General features: G+C 39.8%; 1 protein-coding gene across 1 annotated transcript; it reads left to right on the forward strand.

The window, feature by feature from the left end:
• Window positions 1-13,532: 13,532 nt before the first annotated feature.
• Window positions 13,533-14,471, forward strand: LOC118930759 (olfactory receptor 10J3). Its single transcript, XM_036922666.1, has one exon. It carries the CDS (start codon window positions 13,533-13,535, stop codon window positions 14,469-14,471), a length of 939 nt encoding a protein of 312 aa, XP_036778561.1.
• The last annotated feature ends 1,780 nt before the right edge of the window (window positions 14,472-16,251 follow it).

Consider the following 16,251-nt stretch of genomic DNA (forward strand, 5'->3'; position numbering starts at 1 on the left):
GTTTCCATTCTATCTCAGTCTTAGAAACACTATGATCAATAAGATGCACAAAGAGGCCTAAGCAAGCAGCTCTAATTACTACTGCCACCTGTTTTAGTAAACACATACACTCTTTATATCTGATAGGTAGGTGGTGCCGCTTGACCTTTGATTCACTGGGCTCTCTTCGACCCTGTTGAAGTCAGGGAGTCGCTCAGTGGCAACATCTCACATCTTCAACCACAGGATGCAGGGAACAGGCACTACTGAGTCCGTATTTTAGTTAACCAACTAAGCAACTTTAAGAACTACTCCCATCTCTTTAAACAAATATACTGAGTCCAGAATCTCTGGTTAAATGCACACATCAATATATGTTACCAATATGAACACGGTATTTCTTTTTCTTCTAGCAGATTTAGAATAAATTCCTGCACCCACTTCCCAGGTTTCTGATGTTATGGGACCTGTCACTAGGTATGGACCTGGAGACAATGACAGGAAGTGGAGCAGACAGAACTTGCAGTAATGGTGGCAAAACAGAGGCCAACAACTACCTTGTGCAAAAAACAAGTATAAGACTGAATAATGTATCACCGACAATGATTTCAGGGCACTAGAAATTGAGCAACAGCAGATAACAAATCAAGAAACATTTATGCTTAAAAAATTGCCAGAACTTCAGGTTAAGAAGGGCCGGAGTCAGCTGCCTTTTTGTCTTAGATGCTCCGATCAGTCACCTCCGCACCCTTGCCGCACTCCCCGCTGAGTGGGTAGGAACTTCAGTTTTAGCTGCTGGTGGAGGTGGGGACCAGCAGCCTCGGTGTCAGGAGGTTCAGTCTGTACATGCAGTGCAGGTGGGGCAAAACCCTGCAGCGTCACTGGCTCAGTGCAACCAACCCATTTGGGAATGGGGACAGAAAACCCACAGCTCTGCTACCCTGACCTTGTGGTCTTGGTCCTGGGTGTTAACCTTAAAAATAAAACTGTCAGTTATTTTACCAGCAAAACGGTTTTATTCGGGAATAGCAGAGAATTGCAATTCAGGACACGCAAGCCACAGCAAAACCATAGCCAAGTCCAGCCAACAAAGGAGAGGAAATGTTATTTTACGGGGAAGGAGAAAGTTGGGAGGGGTTGTTTGGAATATAAGTCCAGAGAAAAGCAAGAGTTCAGGGTGATGATGTTTCTCATTGGCTGAGATGCAAGGGTAGTCAGTTTCTTAAAGGAGATGCAGTGTACACACCTTTGCCTGTTCCGGCAGGTAATTGATGATTCTTTCCTGTTGACAGTTCTGTTGGGGTCTGAAATCAACAGTTCTTCCTGGATAGGAAGTCAAGAGACTCCCCCTTCTAGCTTCCCTTTAGTGAGGTTTCTCTTTATTAATTTTCACGTGGGTAAGCAACAAATATGTCATAAATTTAACTGGGACATCCTGAGAATAAGAGAGCCACAGAAAAACTGGGATAAGTCCCTACACATCTCTGGCTGCATAGAAAACATGAATGCACAAGGGAGATCTGAGAAAACCTGACCAAAATCAAAAGCTCAGTGAGACCTAAGAACTGGCTGGAACTTCGAGTGTGTTCCATGCCTGCACAGAGGTTGATCAGCAGAAGGTAGACCCTTATGGGCTCTGGGTGTGTGCATTCAATCTCTGCCCGAATCATTGGCTAACCACTAAGTAGTAAACTATGTATTCACAATTTCATCATTTCTAGGCACATCAAACTGCTGAAAGCCAAATATAGAGACAAAATCTTGAAAACAACTAAGGAAAAATGACTCAGCATGTCCAGAATAAAAACAATATGATTAACAGTTCACTTCTTAATAGGAAAAAACATTGAGACCAGAAGATAGTGAAACGGCATTCAAATTGCTAAAAGAAAAAGGTAATTTAACAAAAAATCTGTATCTAGCAACAATATCCTTTAAAAATGAAGACAAAATAAAAGTGTACCCAGATAAAGATAGAATTTGTTGCTAGCAGACCAACCATACAAGAAATTCTAAAGGAAGTTCTTTAGGCTGAAAGGAAATGACAGTGGACAGTAACTCATATCCACAGGGAAAAATGAAAACCAGAAATGCTACCTATGTAATATATATGTCATTATAAAGGAGTATGCCTGTGTGTCTATGTACCTGCATTTCTGTTTTCTTCCTTAATAATTTCTTTTTAAAAAACATATCGTTTAAAACAGTTACGTAGTTAAAACACTGTATTTTTGTATTTATAAAAATAAAGATGTATTCAACATCCATTCATGATAAAAACTCTCAGCAAAATGGGCATAGAGGGCAAGTACCTCAACATAATAAAGGCCATATATGACAAACCCACAGCCAACATCATACTTAACAGTGAGAAGCTGAAAACTTTTCCTCTGCGATCGGGAACAAGACAGGGATGCCCACTCTCCCCACTGTTTTTATTCAACATAGTACTGGAGGTCCTAGCCATGGCAATCAGTCAAAACAAAGAAATACAAGAAATCCAGACTGGTAAGGAAGAAGTCAAACTGTCACTATTTGCTGATGACATGATATTGTACATAAAAAACCCTAAAGACTCCACTCCAAAACTACTAGAACTAATATTTGAATTCAGCAAAGTTGCAGGATACAAAATTAATACACAGAAATCTGTGGCTCTCCTATACATTAACAATGAACTAACAGAAAGAGAAATCAGGAAAACAAATACACTCAAAATTGCGTCAAAAAGAATAAAATACCTAGGAGTTAACCTAACCAAGGAAGTGAAAGACCTATATCCTGAAAACCACAAGGCACTCCTAAGAGAAATTAAAGAGGACACTAACAAATGGAAATTCATCCCATGCTCTTGGCTAGGAAGAATTAATATCCTCAAAATGGCCATCCTGCCTAAAGCAATCTACAGATTCAATGCAATGCCTATCAAAATACTAACAGCATTCTTCAACGAACTGGAACAAATAGTTTTAAAATTCATAAGGAACCACAAAAGACCCCAAATAGCCAAAGCAATCCTGAGAAGGAAGAATAAAGCAGTGGGGGGGGGGGGGGTCTCGCTTCCCAACTTCAAGCTCTACTACAAAGCCACAGTAATCAAGACAATTTTGTACTGGCACAAGAACAGAGCTGCAGACCAGTGGAACAGAATATAGACTCCAGATATTAACCCAAATATACATGGCCAATAAATATATGATAAAGGAGCCATGGACATACAATGGGGAAATGACAGTCCCTTCAACAGATGGTGCTGGCAAAACTGGACAGCCACATGTAAGAGAATGAAACTGGATCACTGTTTAACCCCATACACAAAAGCAAATTCGAAATGGTTCTAAGACCTGAATGTAAGTCATGAAACCATAAAACTCTTAGAAAAAAACCATAGGCAAAAATCTCTTGGACATAAACATGAAAAACTTCTTCATGAAAATATCTCCCCGGGCAAGGGAAACAAAAGCAAAAATGAACAAGTGGGACTATATCAAGTTGAAAAGCTTCTGTACAGCAAAGGATACCACCAGTAGAACAAAAAGGTACCCTACAGTATGGGAGAATATACTCATAAAACAACAGATCTGATAAAGGGTTGACATCCAAAATATATAAAGAGCTCACACACCTCAACAAACAAAAGGCAAATAATCCAATAAAAAAATGGGCAGAGGAGCTGAACAGACACTTATCCAAAGAAGAAATTCAGATGGCCAACAGACATTAAAAGATGCTCCACATCGCTTGTCATCAGAGAAATGCAAATTAAAACCACAATGAGATATCACCTCACACCAATAAGGATGGCCACCATCCAAAAGACAGACAACAACAAATGTTGGCAAGGTTGTGGAGAAAGGGGAACCCTCCTACACTGCTGGTGGGAATGTAAATTAGTTCAACCATTGTGGAAAGCAGTATGGAGGTTCCTCAAAAAACTAAAAATAGAAATACTGTTTGACCCAGGAATTCCACTCCTAGGAATTTACCCTAAGAATGCAGCAGCCCAGTTTGAAAAAGACATATGCACCCCTATGTTTATCGCAGCACTATTTACAATAGCCAAGAAATGGAAGCAACCTAAGTGTCCATCAGTAGATGAATGGATAAAGAAGAGGTGGTACATATACACAATGGAATATTATTCAGCCATAAGAAGAAAACAAATCCTACCATTTGCAACCACATGGATGGAGCTGGAGGGCATTATGCTCAGTGAAATAAGCCAAGTGGAGAAAGACAAATGCCAAATGATTTCCCTCATTTGTGGAGTATAACAATGAAACAAAACTGACTAACAAAATGGCAGCAGACTCAGAGACTCCAAGAAGGAACTAGTGGTGACCAAAGAGGAGGGGTGTGGGAGGGCAGGTGGGGAGGGAGGGAGGAGGGGACTGAGGGGAATTATGTACACATGGTGTCAGGGGTCACGGGGAGAACAGTGTATCACAGAGAAAGGACTTGGTGGATCTCTGGCAACTTGCTGCATTGATGGACAGTGACTGCATTGGGGTGTGGATGGGGACTTGATAATATGGGTAAATGTAGTAACCACATTGTTTTTCCATGTGAAACCTTCATAAGCATGTATATCAATCATACCTTAATAAAAAATTAAAGGAAAAAGAAAGATATGAAACATAGAAAACAAGCAGCAAAATGGAAGACATTAATCCATTTACACCGTTAATTACATTAAAGTGAATGCATTGAAGCCTTTGATCAAAAGGGAAAGATTGGCCAATTGGATTTTAAAAAGCAAGATTCAACTGTGTGCTGTTTACAGGAGATACACTTCAGAATCAGATACAAATATTTTGCAAGTAAATGTTGTAAGTAAACCGTGCAAACTAACTGTAAGAGAGCTGAAATGGCTATGTTAACATAGGACAAAATATAGACTTTTAGACAAGGATTACAAGAGACAAATACAATTATGATAAAAGAGCCAATATGTTAGGAAGATACAGACTTTCAAATGTTTATGCAGCTGACAGCAGAGCCCCAAAATCCACGAAGTAAAATGACAGGATTGACAGGAGAAACAGGAAATTCAACAATTACAGTTGGAGAGTTCAGTGATTCTATTTCAGTAGTTTTATAGAACAACCAGAAAGAGAATCTGTAAGGATATAGAATACTTGAACAACACTATCAGCCAACTTGTCCTGACATTTTTGGAAAACTCCACACAAAAAGAGCAGAATACATATGCTTTTCAAGTACATATGGAACATTCTAATCCAGACTAGACTGTATGACAGGTCACAAACTAATGGATTTTTAAAAATTGAAATCATCCTTGATGTTAACATAAAACAATAACTTTCTTTTAGTTAGTGTTTGCATGATGTATTTTTCCATTATTTTGTTTTCAATATTTCTGTATCCTGATAATTAAGGTGTGTCTCTTGTAAATGAAAGTTTGTTTTCCTATCCGGTCAGACACTTTCTCTACTAGTTGGGTTATTAGTTTACATTTTAAAAAATTTACATTTTATATTTAATGAAGTTACTTATAGATTTGGGTTTATATCACATTAGGATTTTTCTATTTTTCCTATTTTTTTAATGTACCTTCTTCCTATCTTTTTATCTTATTTTAGAGTAATCAAGTTTTTTATTCTTTTCTTTTTATTTTGTTGCATATGTATCATTTTAATGGTTATTTTAGAGATTCCGATTCAAAAACAATGCAAAGACTATATGAATCCTTAATCTAATTTGTTCCCATTTTAATGTCATATTTTGATTCTAAAATATTTAGAGAACTGTAAGAGATTTATTATTGTATAATATGAAGTGTAATATTAATTTATACTTGCCCATGCATTTATCTTTCCTGTTATGGATATTCCTTCCCCCTAGAGAACTCCATTTCCCATTTCTTTAATGCAGAGCTCCAGGTGATGAAGGAGAGCATTTTTTCCATTTCTGAAACTGGTCTTGTTTTGCTTTTCTTAAGGAAGGACGGTCCCCCTGAGTATAGAATTCTAGTTTGGCAGTTATATTCTTTCAGCATTTTGCAGATGTCATTCCATTGATTTCTTCTTTCCAATTTTGCTATTGAGAAGTCACTTACTAGTCCTATTATTATTCCTTGAAAACAATGTGCCTTTTTTCCCCTAACCACTTTTAGAGATTTGTTTTTTCTTTACATTTTAGCCATTTTATATGATAGGTCTGCATGCATTTTGTTTGGGAGGAGAATGTATATACATCCTGCATGTAATTCAGAGTGATTGTTGAATTTGTATCTTGATGTTTTCGTCTAATTTCAAAGACTTGTGTCTATAATTACTTCTGATACATTCTCTCTCTCCTATCAATTTGGAGCTCCAGTTACACTTATGTTGGACCTTTTCAATGGGTTCTTTTTGTCTCTTATGCTCTTATGTTACATTTTCTCCTCTCCATGCTTCAGTTTGGATATTTCCTACTTACATGCTTCTAATTCAGTGATTTTTATCTCTAGTTTCTAATATGCTGTTAAAACATTCTATTGAATTCTTAGTTTCAGTTATTATATTTTTTATTTTAAATATATCTGATATTTTCACTTTCTTATTAAAAATATTTTCCAGTTCTTTGTAGTGGTTCCACAATTTGTTGCCTATTTCTTCAACACAACAAAAGTTTATTAGTTTTCTATTGCTTCCTATCAAATCACCACAAGTTTTTTACATGTAGCATATTCACACTCATTTTCTCATATAAAGAAAAAAACTATAAATTTAATAGTTTAAAACAGCACATATTTATTAGCTCAGTTTCCATGGGTCAGGTATCCTATGCATGGTCTGAGTGGGTGTTCTGCTTAGAGTCTCACAAACCTGAAATCAAGGTGTCACCCGAGTATACTCCTTTCTGGAGCTTGGTGTTTTCTTCCAACCCCATTTGGTTGTTGGTAAAATTGGTTCCTTGTAGTTATAAGGACTGAGGTTGTGTTTTCTTACTTGCTGTTAACTGAGATTGCTCTCAGATCCTAGAGGCCGCCCATATTTCTTGCCACATGTCCTTCTTACAAGCCCTCTCAAAACATGAAGCTTACGTCTTCAGAGCCAACAAGGGAGAATCTCTTGTTCCTGTCTGCTAAGATAGATTTTTATATAATGTAATGTAAGCATGGGAGTGACATCCTATCACCTTTGCTGTATCCTATTAAGTAGACGTAAGTCACAGTTCTGGCCACCCTTAAGAGGGAAGGATTATACATGGATGTGACTCACTGAAGGTCACCTTAGGATACATCTCCCACACTCTGTTTATCTTTAAGTTGTATCTGATGACTTTAATATAGTGGTTTCTGAGTCTTTCTATTTAGTGTTTTTCTTTCCTTGATTTTTAGCCCTTCAGTGTTCTCTCCTGGTATGCTTGGTGCATTTTTTTGTTGTTTGTTTCTTTGTTTTGTTTTGTTTTTTTATGCTTGGTGCATTTTTATTGCATCCTCAACACTCTGTATCAGGAGTTCTCAGATTTTTCCTGAATGGGGCCAGTTAGTAAATAATTTAGGATTTGTAGACCATAAGTCTCTGTTGCAACAATTAAATTCTGCCCTAGTAGCACGTAGGTGGTATGTAAGTGAGTGAGTGTGGCTATGGTTTTAAAAAACCTGTGGTCCCTGAAATTTGAATTTCATACAATTTTCATGTCACAAAATCTTCTTTTGATTTTTCTCAACCGTTTAAAAATGTAAAAACCATAATACAGCTTGAAGTCTATGCCAAAACCAGTGGTGGATTCAGGGGCCAGCAGGCTGTAGTTTACCTATGAATGTCCTACATGAAAAAACTGTAAAGATAAATTAAGGTTCTGCATTATATAAGCTTCCTCTAGAGAAGATTTTGTTTTACTCCTGACTGGTAGTTAGATTAGGGTGAGAGGATATTAATACAAGTAGGGATTAAGTGAAATTGAAGCTGGTTTCAAGTCTGTGTGGGAGTTAATTTATTTGTACCTTACCCTTTCACCTATGGTGCAGCCCTTAAGCATATGGACACCGCCAAATGAGCTGAGCTGCTCATTTTTTTAGTCTTTTACCAAAGCCTACAAACTATAAATTATAGTTCCTTGAGGAAACTGCAAAGAGTGGGTGTCACGCTAATATTTCTACATATCCTTTCTTTCTGGAGTCTTGGCCTCTCAACTATTCATGACTTGGAAGCTCTTTCCACATCTTATAGTCATAATAACTTCATTCTAGAGTTGGAGGAGAAGTGGTGCTATCCTTCAGTTTTATATGGACATGAAGAGTAGCAGGGTGGAAAGAACTCTGCTAAGGGTCACTTACTCCAGTTCTTTTAATTAACCTTAGTTTCTTCATTTGTAAAATGGGGATAATAGTACTTAAATATATACCTACCTCACCATTTTATTGGGAGATTCCATAAAACAGTGTGAAGAATGCAGAGTATGAGGCAAATCTGATTTGATATTACTATTGTCGGCTTCATCATCATCGTCATCATATCATCATCATATTGTTATATTGTTATCATAATCATCACTCACAGATTAATAAATAGAGGCCCAGATAAGTGTCTATCCAAACACTAATCAAGTTAGTGGCAGATTTGGAAACTAAAATCTGGGTAGACAGAATCCCTAGTCTAATGTTTTTTGCTCATAGCTAAGATGCTTTCTTAGATTGCTATCACTAGCAGTTCCATTACTGAACACAATTTCAAGTTAAATCAATCTAACCAATATTTGTTGAGAATTGTTTTTGTCCAGAACTGTGCTAGTACAACTTCTGAAGCTGGGCTTCTTGGGTTTATGTTCTGGTTTCCCATTCGTCAGCTCAGTGCCCTGGGGAAAGCTACATAACATCACCGTGCCTGGGCCTTCTGACAATGAGTGTATTAATGCTTCCTGTAGATTTATTCTTAGGATTAAATGAATCAACATATGTATGTTGTAGTTTAGTACCTAGCCTATAAGAGGCACATATAATGTCAGAAATTTTTATTAGTAGTAATGGCTGTAAGGACAGTGGGAGAACAAAACATGAATGAGAGTCTCTAAAGGTGCTTACAGTTGAGTTAGAAATGTAAGATTACTGCAAAGAAAATGATTAAAGAGTTAAAAGTATGTGACAGTTGAGTGCTAACTTCTACATATTTAAGACTTGACCCTCATTAACATCTTTGTGGACTGTGTTTAATAAGATGGATGTAGTACATGAACCGTGACCCAGCAAGGCTGAGGCCTTGGGCAGAACCGAGCTAGGGGACCCTAAATGATGTAAGGTGTGTGGTAAGCACAGCAGAGGTGAGAGAGATCAGTTAAAAGTGTAACATTTCTTACAGCAGAATTTGGAGAGGATTGATGATTCTAGCCTGAGGCTTTAAACTGGCTGCAAGTGTCAGAGTGACTGAAGGTCAGCAATGGGGGTCCCTGCTGAAACCCTACTTCATGATTTTTGCTTCTCTTTTGCCACTTATGGAGAGTCATTCCATAATATTTTACGTTCTTCTCCTTTGGCACCAGAGAAATGGAAAGAAAGTACACTGTGTATCTTAGCAGGACCATGGCCCACAAAATTTGAATTCAGCTTTTTACTCTAGAGATTTCTCCTAAAAACTGAGACAATGCTACTCTCCAAAACGTTAATTTCAGGATTAGGAAATGAGCTTCCTGAGTAATGAGGTCTCCAGGCACTCTGCTGTTTGATTTTCTTTTGCTATTGATCACTTGGGAGGTGTTTGGTAGAGGAGCCCAGGAGTCTGGGACAAAGATTTTGCACCTTATTAAGAAATCTCAAGTCACAATTACTGCTTTGTGACCCAAAGAAGAGCTTCTCCCAGCAGGAGGGAGTGTGAGAATCTAGAGGAACCTAATGTGACTTTTTCTATCCTTCACTTAAAGTCTTAGGCCCTGGAAGAAGGGGACAGGCATGATTTCCTTCCTCTCTGGGTACCGCATTTTAGGTGGCATCTGAAGGTTTGCCAGTGGGTGGGGAGTTCCTATTAAACTATAGCTCTGCTCAGTAAGACATTGGTGACCCTCAGGTAAGAAAATCTGTAGACTGTTTGTAAAGTAGCAATATTTTTACAAAGTGATCTACACTCAAATAAGGTGGGTTTTAAATAATTTCTGGAAGGGCATTGGCAAAAGTCTAGGGATACTTTATAACTATTAGTAAAAGTCTCTATTATGATAGGCAGTCACATTTCCAGATTGGGGGTGTGACTCTCCTACATGAGTATAGCTCTCCAGAAGACCAGAGAAACAGGCCACACGATAAGTTTCACTTCCTTACTTGCTGGGATGGGAAATGGTTATCATAATGTATCTTTAGTTATCATATAGCCAGTGGGAGTCCATAGATGGAAGCACATGATTTCTCATAGAGAGTACCATGATTTCTATGATTTTGGAAATGGGGATGTGTAAACTTATGTATAAAAGAGGGACATAAGCTAGCTTGGATTAACACATAGTCTACAGGCACACACCTGATCATCTACATTTGCTCTCTTACAACACTAAACTAAGTTTTCTACCTTTATCTTACATCTACCTACCACTTCAGCATTTTATTAAAAAAAATAATAATAATAATAAAGGGAGAAATGTGGGATCCACATATAAATCAAGTATAAAAATCAAACGAATATTCATATTTGACCTGATTGCTTATGGTTCATAATGCGTGATCAAAACCGAAAGCTTCTGTGATGACTGCCCTTGCACTGTTCACCATGTAAGAACTTATTCACTATGTAAGAATTTGTTCACCATGTAAGAACTTGTTCATTATACTTTAGAAGATTGGAGACTGTTGAGAATTAGGCTTGGGGTTGATTAATGATTGTGCATTGAGTCCCCTATACAGAATTTTATTGTTGTTAACAACCATTTGATCAATAAATATAAGATATGCCCTCTCAAAAAAAAAATTTAAAAATACAAATATATACAGTAATTGTTTATAAACACAGACACACAAAAAAGAGGGACATAAGACCACAGGCCTTTCACTGGGTCTTATACAAAAGACTGTTGAGAAATCTAAGAAATAGGCCAAAGACCATTTCTTAGTCATCTCCGTTTCCCTGGTACCAGGACATAAAAACCATGTATTGAGTAAGTTATACTTTGTTACTTTTGTTACTTACTCAACACATTGAACTACTAAAGAAATGATTCTGAATGGATTTGAGGTATAATTTAATTATTCACTGGAGATTAAAAAAAAAACAGGAATAGAGATAAGTAACTTCTCTTCCTTGGAGAAAAATGTAAACAGCATCGTCATCCACGGTTGAGTCAGAGGCAGGATTTTGTTCACTTTTTTTTTGGTCATTTATTTGAAAGAAAGCAAGGGTAATAAAGACTCTGAAGTCAAAGACATGATCTGAATTTTGAGGTTTCTGTCCATCTGTACCATTCCTACCATTTTATCTCTCATCTTGCCTTTGTCACCTACATTTCCTACACCCTAGGTGAGTCATTCTGTTCTCACCGGTGTTTTCCGTGTTCCCATCCCACTCTGCACCCCTTTACTGATTGTTCTGCTGGAATCACCCCCGAAATGGAGCTGGGCTGGAGTGTTATAGGATGTTAGCAATTTAGGGCTGACTAGTGATCTGGAGGAGGAGGGAAACAGAAACATTGTGGGCTATAGGCATGAGTAAGATCTCTGGCCAAGAGAGTGGGATTAAGTTAAAAGAATAACATGGATGAATTTCAAGTCAAATATGCAACTATAGTGAAAACTGTGATTCTACAGGGATGGGTTCCAAACTATCAATAATAACCCAGGGAAACATTTTAGACGTCACTGCAAATTGTTCCTTGGTGCGTGAGCAGGATGGGCTCCTGCGATCTAAGGGAGAAGTAAAATTTTGTGCATTTCAAGAAGGGGATTAGAAGCAAAACTGAACATCTTACTCTGCCTAATCCACACCTATATCAGGATAGTACCTGTTTCAGTTCATGGTTCTCTTCAGTGCACCTCAAGAAAGATTTTAAAAGAGCATGAGAACGTCCATATGAGCAATTGTAAGAGAAATGATAAATTTTATAAAATCAAGGCTAGGATCATCAGAGGCTTTTTTTAAAAACAAATCCTAGAATGCTGAGTGAAGCTTTCCTACCTCTACCCTGATTCTCTTAGATATTTAAACTGGCTCATTTGTGGAAAATCAAAAGGAATAACTACTAGTAAAACTATTTGTTAAGGGCTTCCTATGTACTGAGCGCTATGTCAAAGTTTTCAAATACATTAACCCATTTAATACTCACGGCAACTCTATGGACCATTACTATACTCAGTCCACAAATTCATTTAAACATGCATAAAGTTTCAAGAGGCTACTGAAGGAATTTATGCAGGAGGGCTCCATTGGCATTTTTTAAAACAGTGTTGACAGCATTCAGGAGAAAGACATGGACTTAGACTAAGGTCAACTGAAATGAGGGGGATTAGCTAGGAGACCATCGCCTTGAGACCGGCCACGGCATAGAGAGTGATGACAGTGGTCAGCAGCTGGGTGTTGGCGGAAATGGAGAGGGGAGCATTTCAGGGGGTACTGTCTTCAGGATGGAAAAGGGAGGGTGGATACTTGGGATGATTCTCAGCATTCTAAAAGGAAGTAATGGTTAAACATGGTGGGATTTATCAGGAATAGATACGAGTTTGAGGGGCAAGGTTAAATCCACCCCTGTGCAGCCTCCAGTTCCAAGCTCACATGGGATAAGCTCATTTGTATCCCCATCACAACTGTGAATATGCAAAACTGAAGTAAAAAATAGAACATCTGGTCTTTGTCTGATGGAATGAATTTTATCTTTGCTCTCACACTAGGAAAGCCCATTTCATACGTGAGAGGATATCCTCAGATTTATTCCATCCTCCTTCCTGCCTTTGGCTACAATTCAAAGAGGTAAACTTAATACCCACAGTGCCTTATCAAACCATTTTTCCTGATCTTAGAGGATATTTGGCGTGGGTTTTCCAGGAGGACTATCTAGTGGACAAACTCCCTTTTCTAGGCTTTCATGATCACAGTAGATTTTAGGTGCAGAGCTTAGGGCAGTGAAGCCTAAGACTGAGGGGTGGTGGGGGGGAGAAGTCATCCTAGGAGCCTCATGGGGCATCTGACACGGACAGTGAGAGGATATCCACCTCAGATCTTTTATCTTTCACCTAGATCACTGTTCCTCATTGGGTCCTTAAGGGGCTAATTCAAAGTGTTTAAGTAGGAACTTTAGAGCTGACTTCTTCGTTGACTGGGCCTCACCTCTTCAGTGGCTGGGTAATTATTTCTACAAATCTTTTCATTGTTCTCTGCCTTCCCTCTGAGGTCTATGTCTGCCCCCAGGGTTCTGGGCTAACACTTCTTTAGTCAAAGACAGAGTGGGCAAAGGTGATGACTGAGCAGTTGGCCAACAGCTAAACACACTTGTGGATGGCCCTTGAGGCCCGGGGCACTGCTCAGAGGACAGACACGCCTGGACTGCAGGCCTTGGTCCAGCCTATGGTCTTTCACTGTTGACTTACCACGTCTTTCTTTCATTTGCTGAGCTCTTTGAGACCTGGACCCGCTCTGATGCCAAAGTCAAACTCCACTGCTGTGACTGAGTTCCTCTTGGAAGGTTTCCCTAGCTTTGGGCGGCAGCACAGGCTCGTCTTCTTTGCTGTCTTTCTAACTCTGTACCTACTGACGCTCTCCGGCAATGTCGTCATTGTGACTATTATTCGCCTGGACCGTCACCTCCATACTCCCATGTACTTTTTCCTGAGCACGCTGTCCCTCTCTGAGACCTGCTATACTGTGGCCATCATTCCCCGTATGCTTTCCGGCCTCCTGAGTCCTCACCAGCCCATTGCTATCCAAGACTGTGCCGCTCAACTCTTCTTCTATCTCACCTTCGGTATCAATAATTGCTTCCTCCTCACGGCCATGGGGTATGACCGCTATGTGGCCATCTGCAACCCCCTACGGTATTCGGCCATCATGGGTAAAGAGGTCTGTGTCCAGCTGGCATCTGGGTCACTGGGACTTGGCCTGGGCATGGCCATTGCCCAGGTCACATCTGTGTTTGGCCTGCCCTTCTGTGATGCCCTCATCTCTCACTTCTTCTGTGACGTGAGGCCCCTGCTAAAGCTGGCTTGCACGGACACCACTGTCAATGAGATCATCAACTTTGTCGTCAGTGTCTGTGTCCTCGTCCTACCCATGGGCCTGGTCTTCATCTCCTACGTCCTCATCATCTCTGCCATCCTTAAGATTGCTTCAGCTGAGGGCCGGAAGAAGGCCTTTGCCACCTGCGCCTCCCACCTCACGGTGGTCATCATCCACTATGGCTGTGCCTCCATCATTTACCTCAAGCCTAAGTCCCAGAGTTCCCTGGGGCAGGACAGACTCATCTCAGTGACCTACACCGTCATCACTCCCCTGCTGAACCCTGTTGTGTACAGCCTGAGGAATAAGGAGGTCAGGGATGCCCTGTGCAGAGCCTTGGGGCAAAAACCCCTCTCCTCTTAGTGAGAAGAGGTTGTTGAAGACCTTTTCTTTTACTTTATAAATATGTTTTAATTGTAATACTGTTTGAATAATGCCTTTAAGTATGGGGATCAAGAAGACTAGACTAAATTGAATTGGGTGCTGAAACTAGAGACTTCCATTTGAACTAGTCATGGTTCTCTATGTTTTCTTTCAGAGAAGATAGAAAATGGTTTGTCATATGCTTGAGGTGATTGGGGAAAGAATTACCATCTGGGTCACTCATTTCCATGTTCTGTCACACACGCATGCACACAGCTATCCACGGGTCCAAGAATATGTTGTTATACAACGACGTTAAGGCACAAAATCCAGCGGGATTCTAAAAAGCTAATGAACAAAGAGTTTGGAAACCACCCCCGAAAGACTTTTGCTGTTGTTAAGGATGTAGGAGCAATTTGTGCAAATACTTTTTTAGCAAGTAAGTGAGCAGACACATGCATATCTTTCGCTGTTGACATTGAAGGCCTTCATGTAAACTGTTCTTGCTGCCTGCCAGTATCCCATCATGGCCTGAGGAATCTTCAGAAGGCTGGGTACACACTTTCCAAGTATAACTGCCCTGACTGACTATTCCTCGGAATGAGGAAGTACAAATGTGGGGAAGCAACAAGTCATCAGTTACTGAGAACACAGAGGTGGGTTGTCCACGGTCCCAGGGCGCTTGGGTGAGAAAACGATTGTAAAGAACATTCTGCGAAGTTCAACACTTTTTACTCTTCCAGCCCAAGAGGGAGAGAGGATGGAGTTTGGAAGGAGCCATGCAAAAATATAGCTCCTTTTCCAGGGCAGTCCTAAACTCTTTGAGATAGTGTTAGAAATATAAGCACTTCAACTACAATTTCTGAAAAATTTATTAACGAGCAGAAGTTCTGAAGTTTGACTTGAATAAATAAAAACCATTTCAGTAAGCCTCTAAGCCTGCCGAGGTTAATCTTCAGAAATTTCTTGTTAGATACTCCCAACTTAAGACCTGAATTAAAAACAGCATTTCGTGTCTGCGACTCAAAGAAGCGTGTGCTCTGGTGCAAGGAAGGATGCTCCTTCCTTCATCCTTCTGCTCCCCTCTGGCCTCTTATGATGAACAAGCATAACCAGAATTTCAAACTCAACTCCTGCAGTCCCCAGAGTCCAGCTGACCCCATCCGGTGACCCTGCAGAGGCCAGACATCGCTTGGGAGACTGTCAGGAAGTCTGTTGGGTGCTGAGAATGGGGCGAGTCAGTGGAAATTAACAAATCCTCCAAATCAAGTTAACATGTCTCACTTTGCAAAAACGCTGCATATGAAGTCTGAGCAAAGATGAATGATATCTTTGCCTCTGTGTCCAGATTTCTAGAAATGATAGTGCCAGTCCCTTGCTGTGAGGACAAACAACAATCATAAAATTTTTTGCTTAGTAGTTCTGCTTAATCTAGACAAAAAGCTGTTAAGTTGAAGTTCAGATGGCCAGAACTCTGCTATATGAAGTTCTGACGGGGGCTGCCGTGGCAAACTACCCAAATCGCAGCCCTGTAGGACCCACGCATCCCCCAGCTGGGGGGAGTGTCTCGGGCCAACAGCTCTCAATTGAGTCCTCCAGGAATTGCCCTTGTTAAAGAGATGCTTCCCCCAAAGTCACATGCCCTTCTCAGGGGTAGACTGCCTCTAAAGACTTGTCTATTTCAGGATTTAAAGATTGGCCCCCTTCCTTCAATTTAAGGTGATTACCAAGGGCTGTCCCAGCTCCAGGCTCTCGGCCATGAGACGGTTTGAGGTTTCTG

The sequence above is a fragment of the Manis pentadactyla genome, chromosome 19 (assembly GCF_030020395.1).
Source record: "Manis pentadactyla isolate mManPen7 chromosome 19, mManPen7.hap1, whole genome shotgun sequence".
Taxonomy (NCBI): domain Eukaryota; kingdom Metazoa; phylum Chordata; class Mammalia; order Pholidota; family Manidae; genus Manis; species Manis pentadactyla.

Excerpts from the sequence above, each read along its gene's own strand:
- LOC118930759 (XM_036922666.1), top strand. The coding sequence starts at position 13,533 with ATGCCAAAGTCAAACTCCACTGCTGTGACTGAGTTCCTCTTGGAAGGT.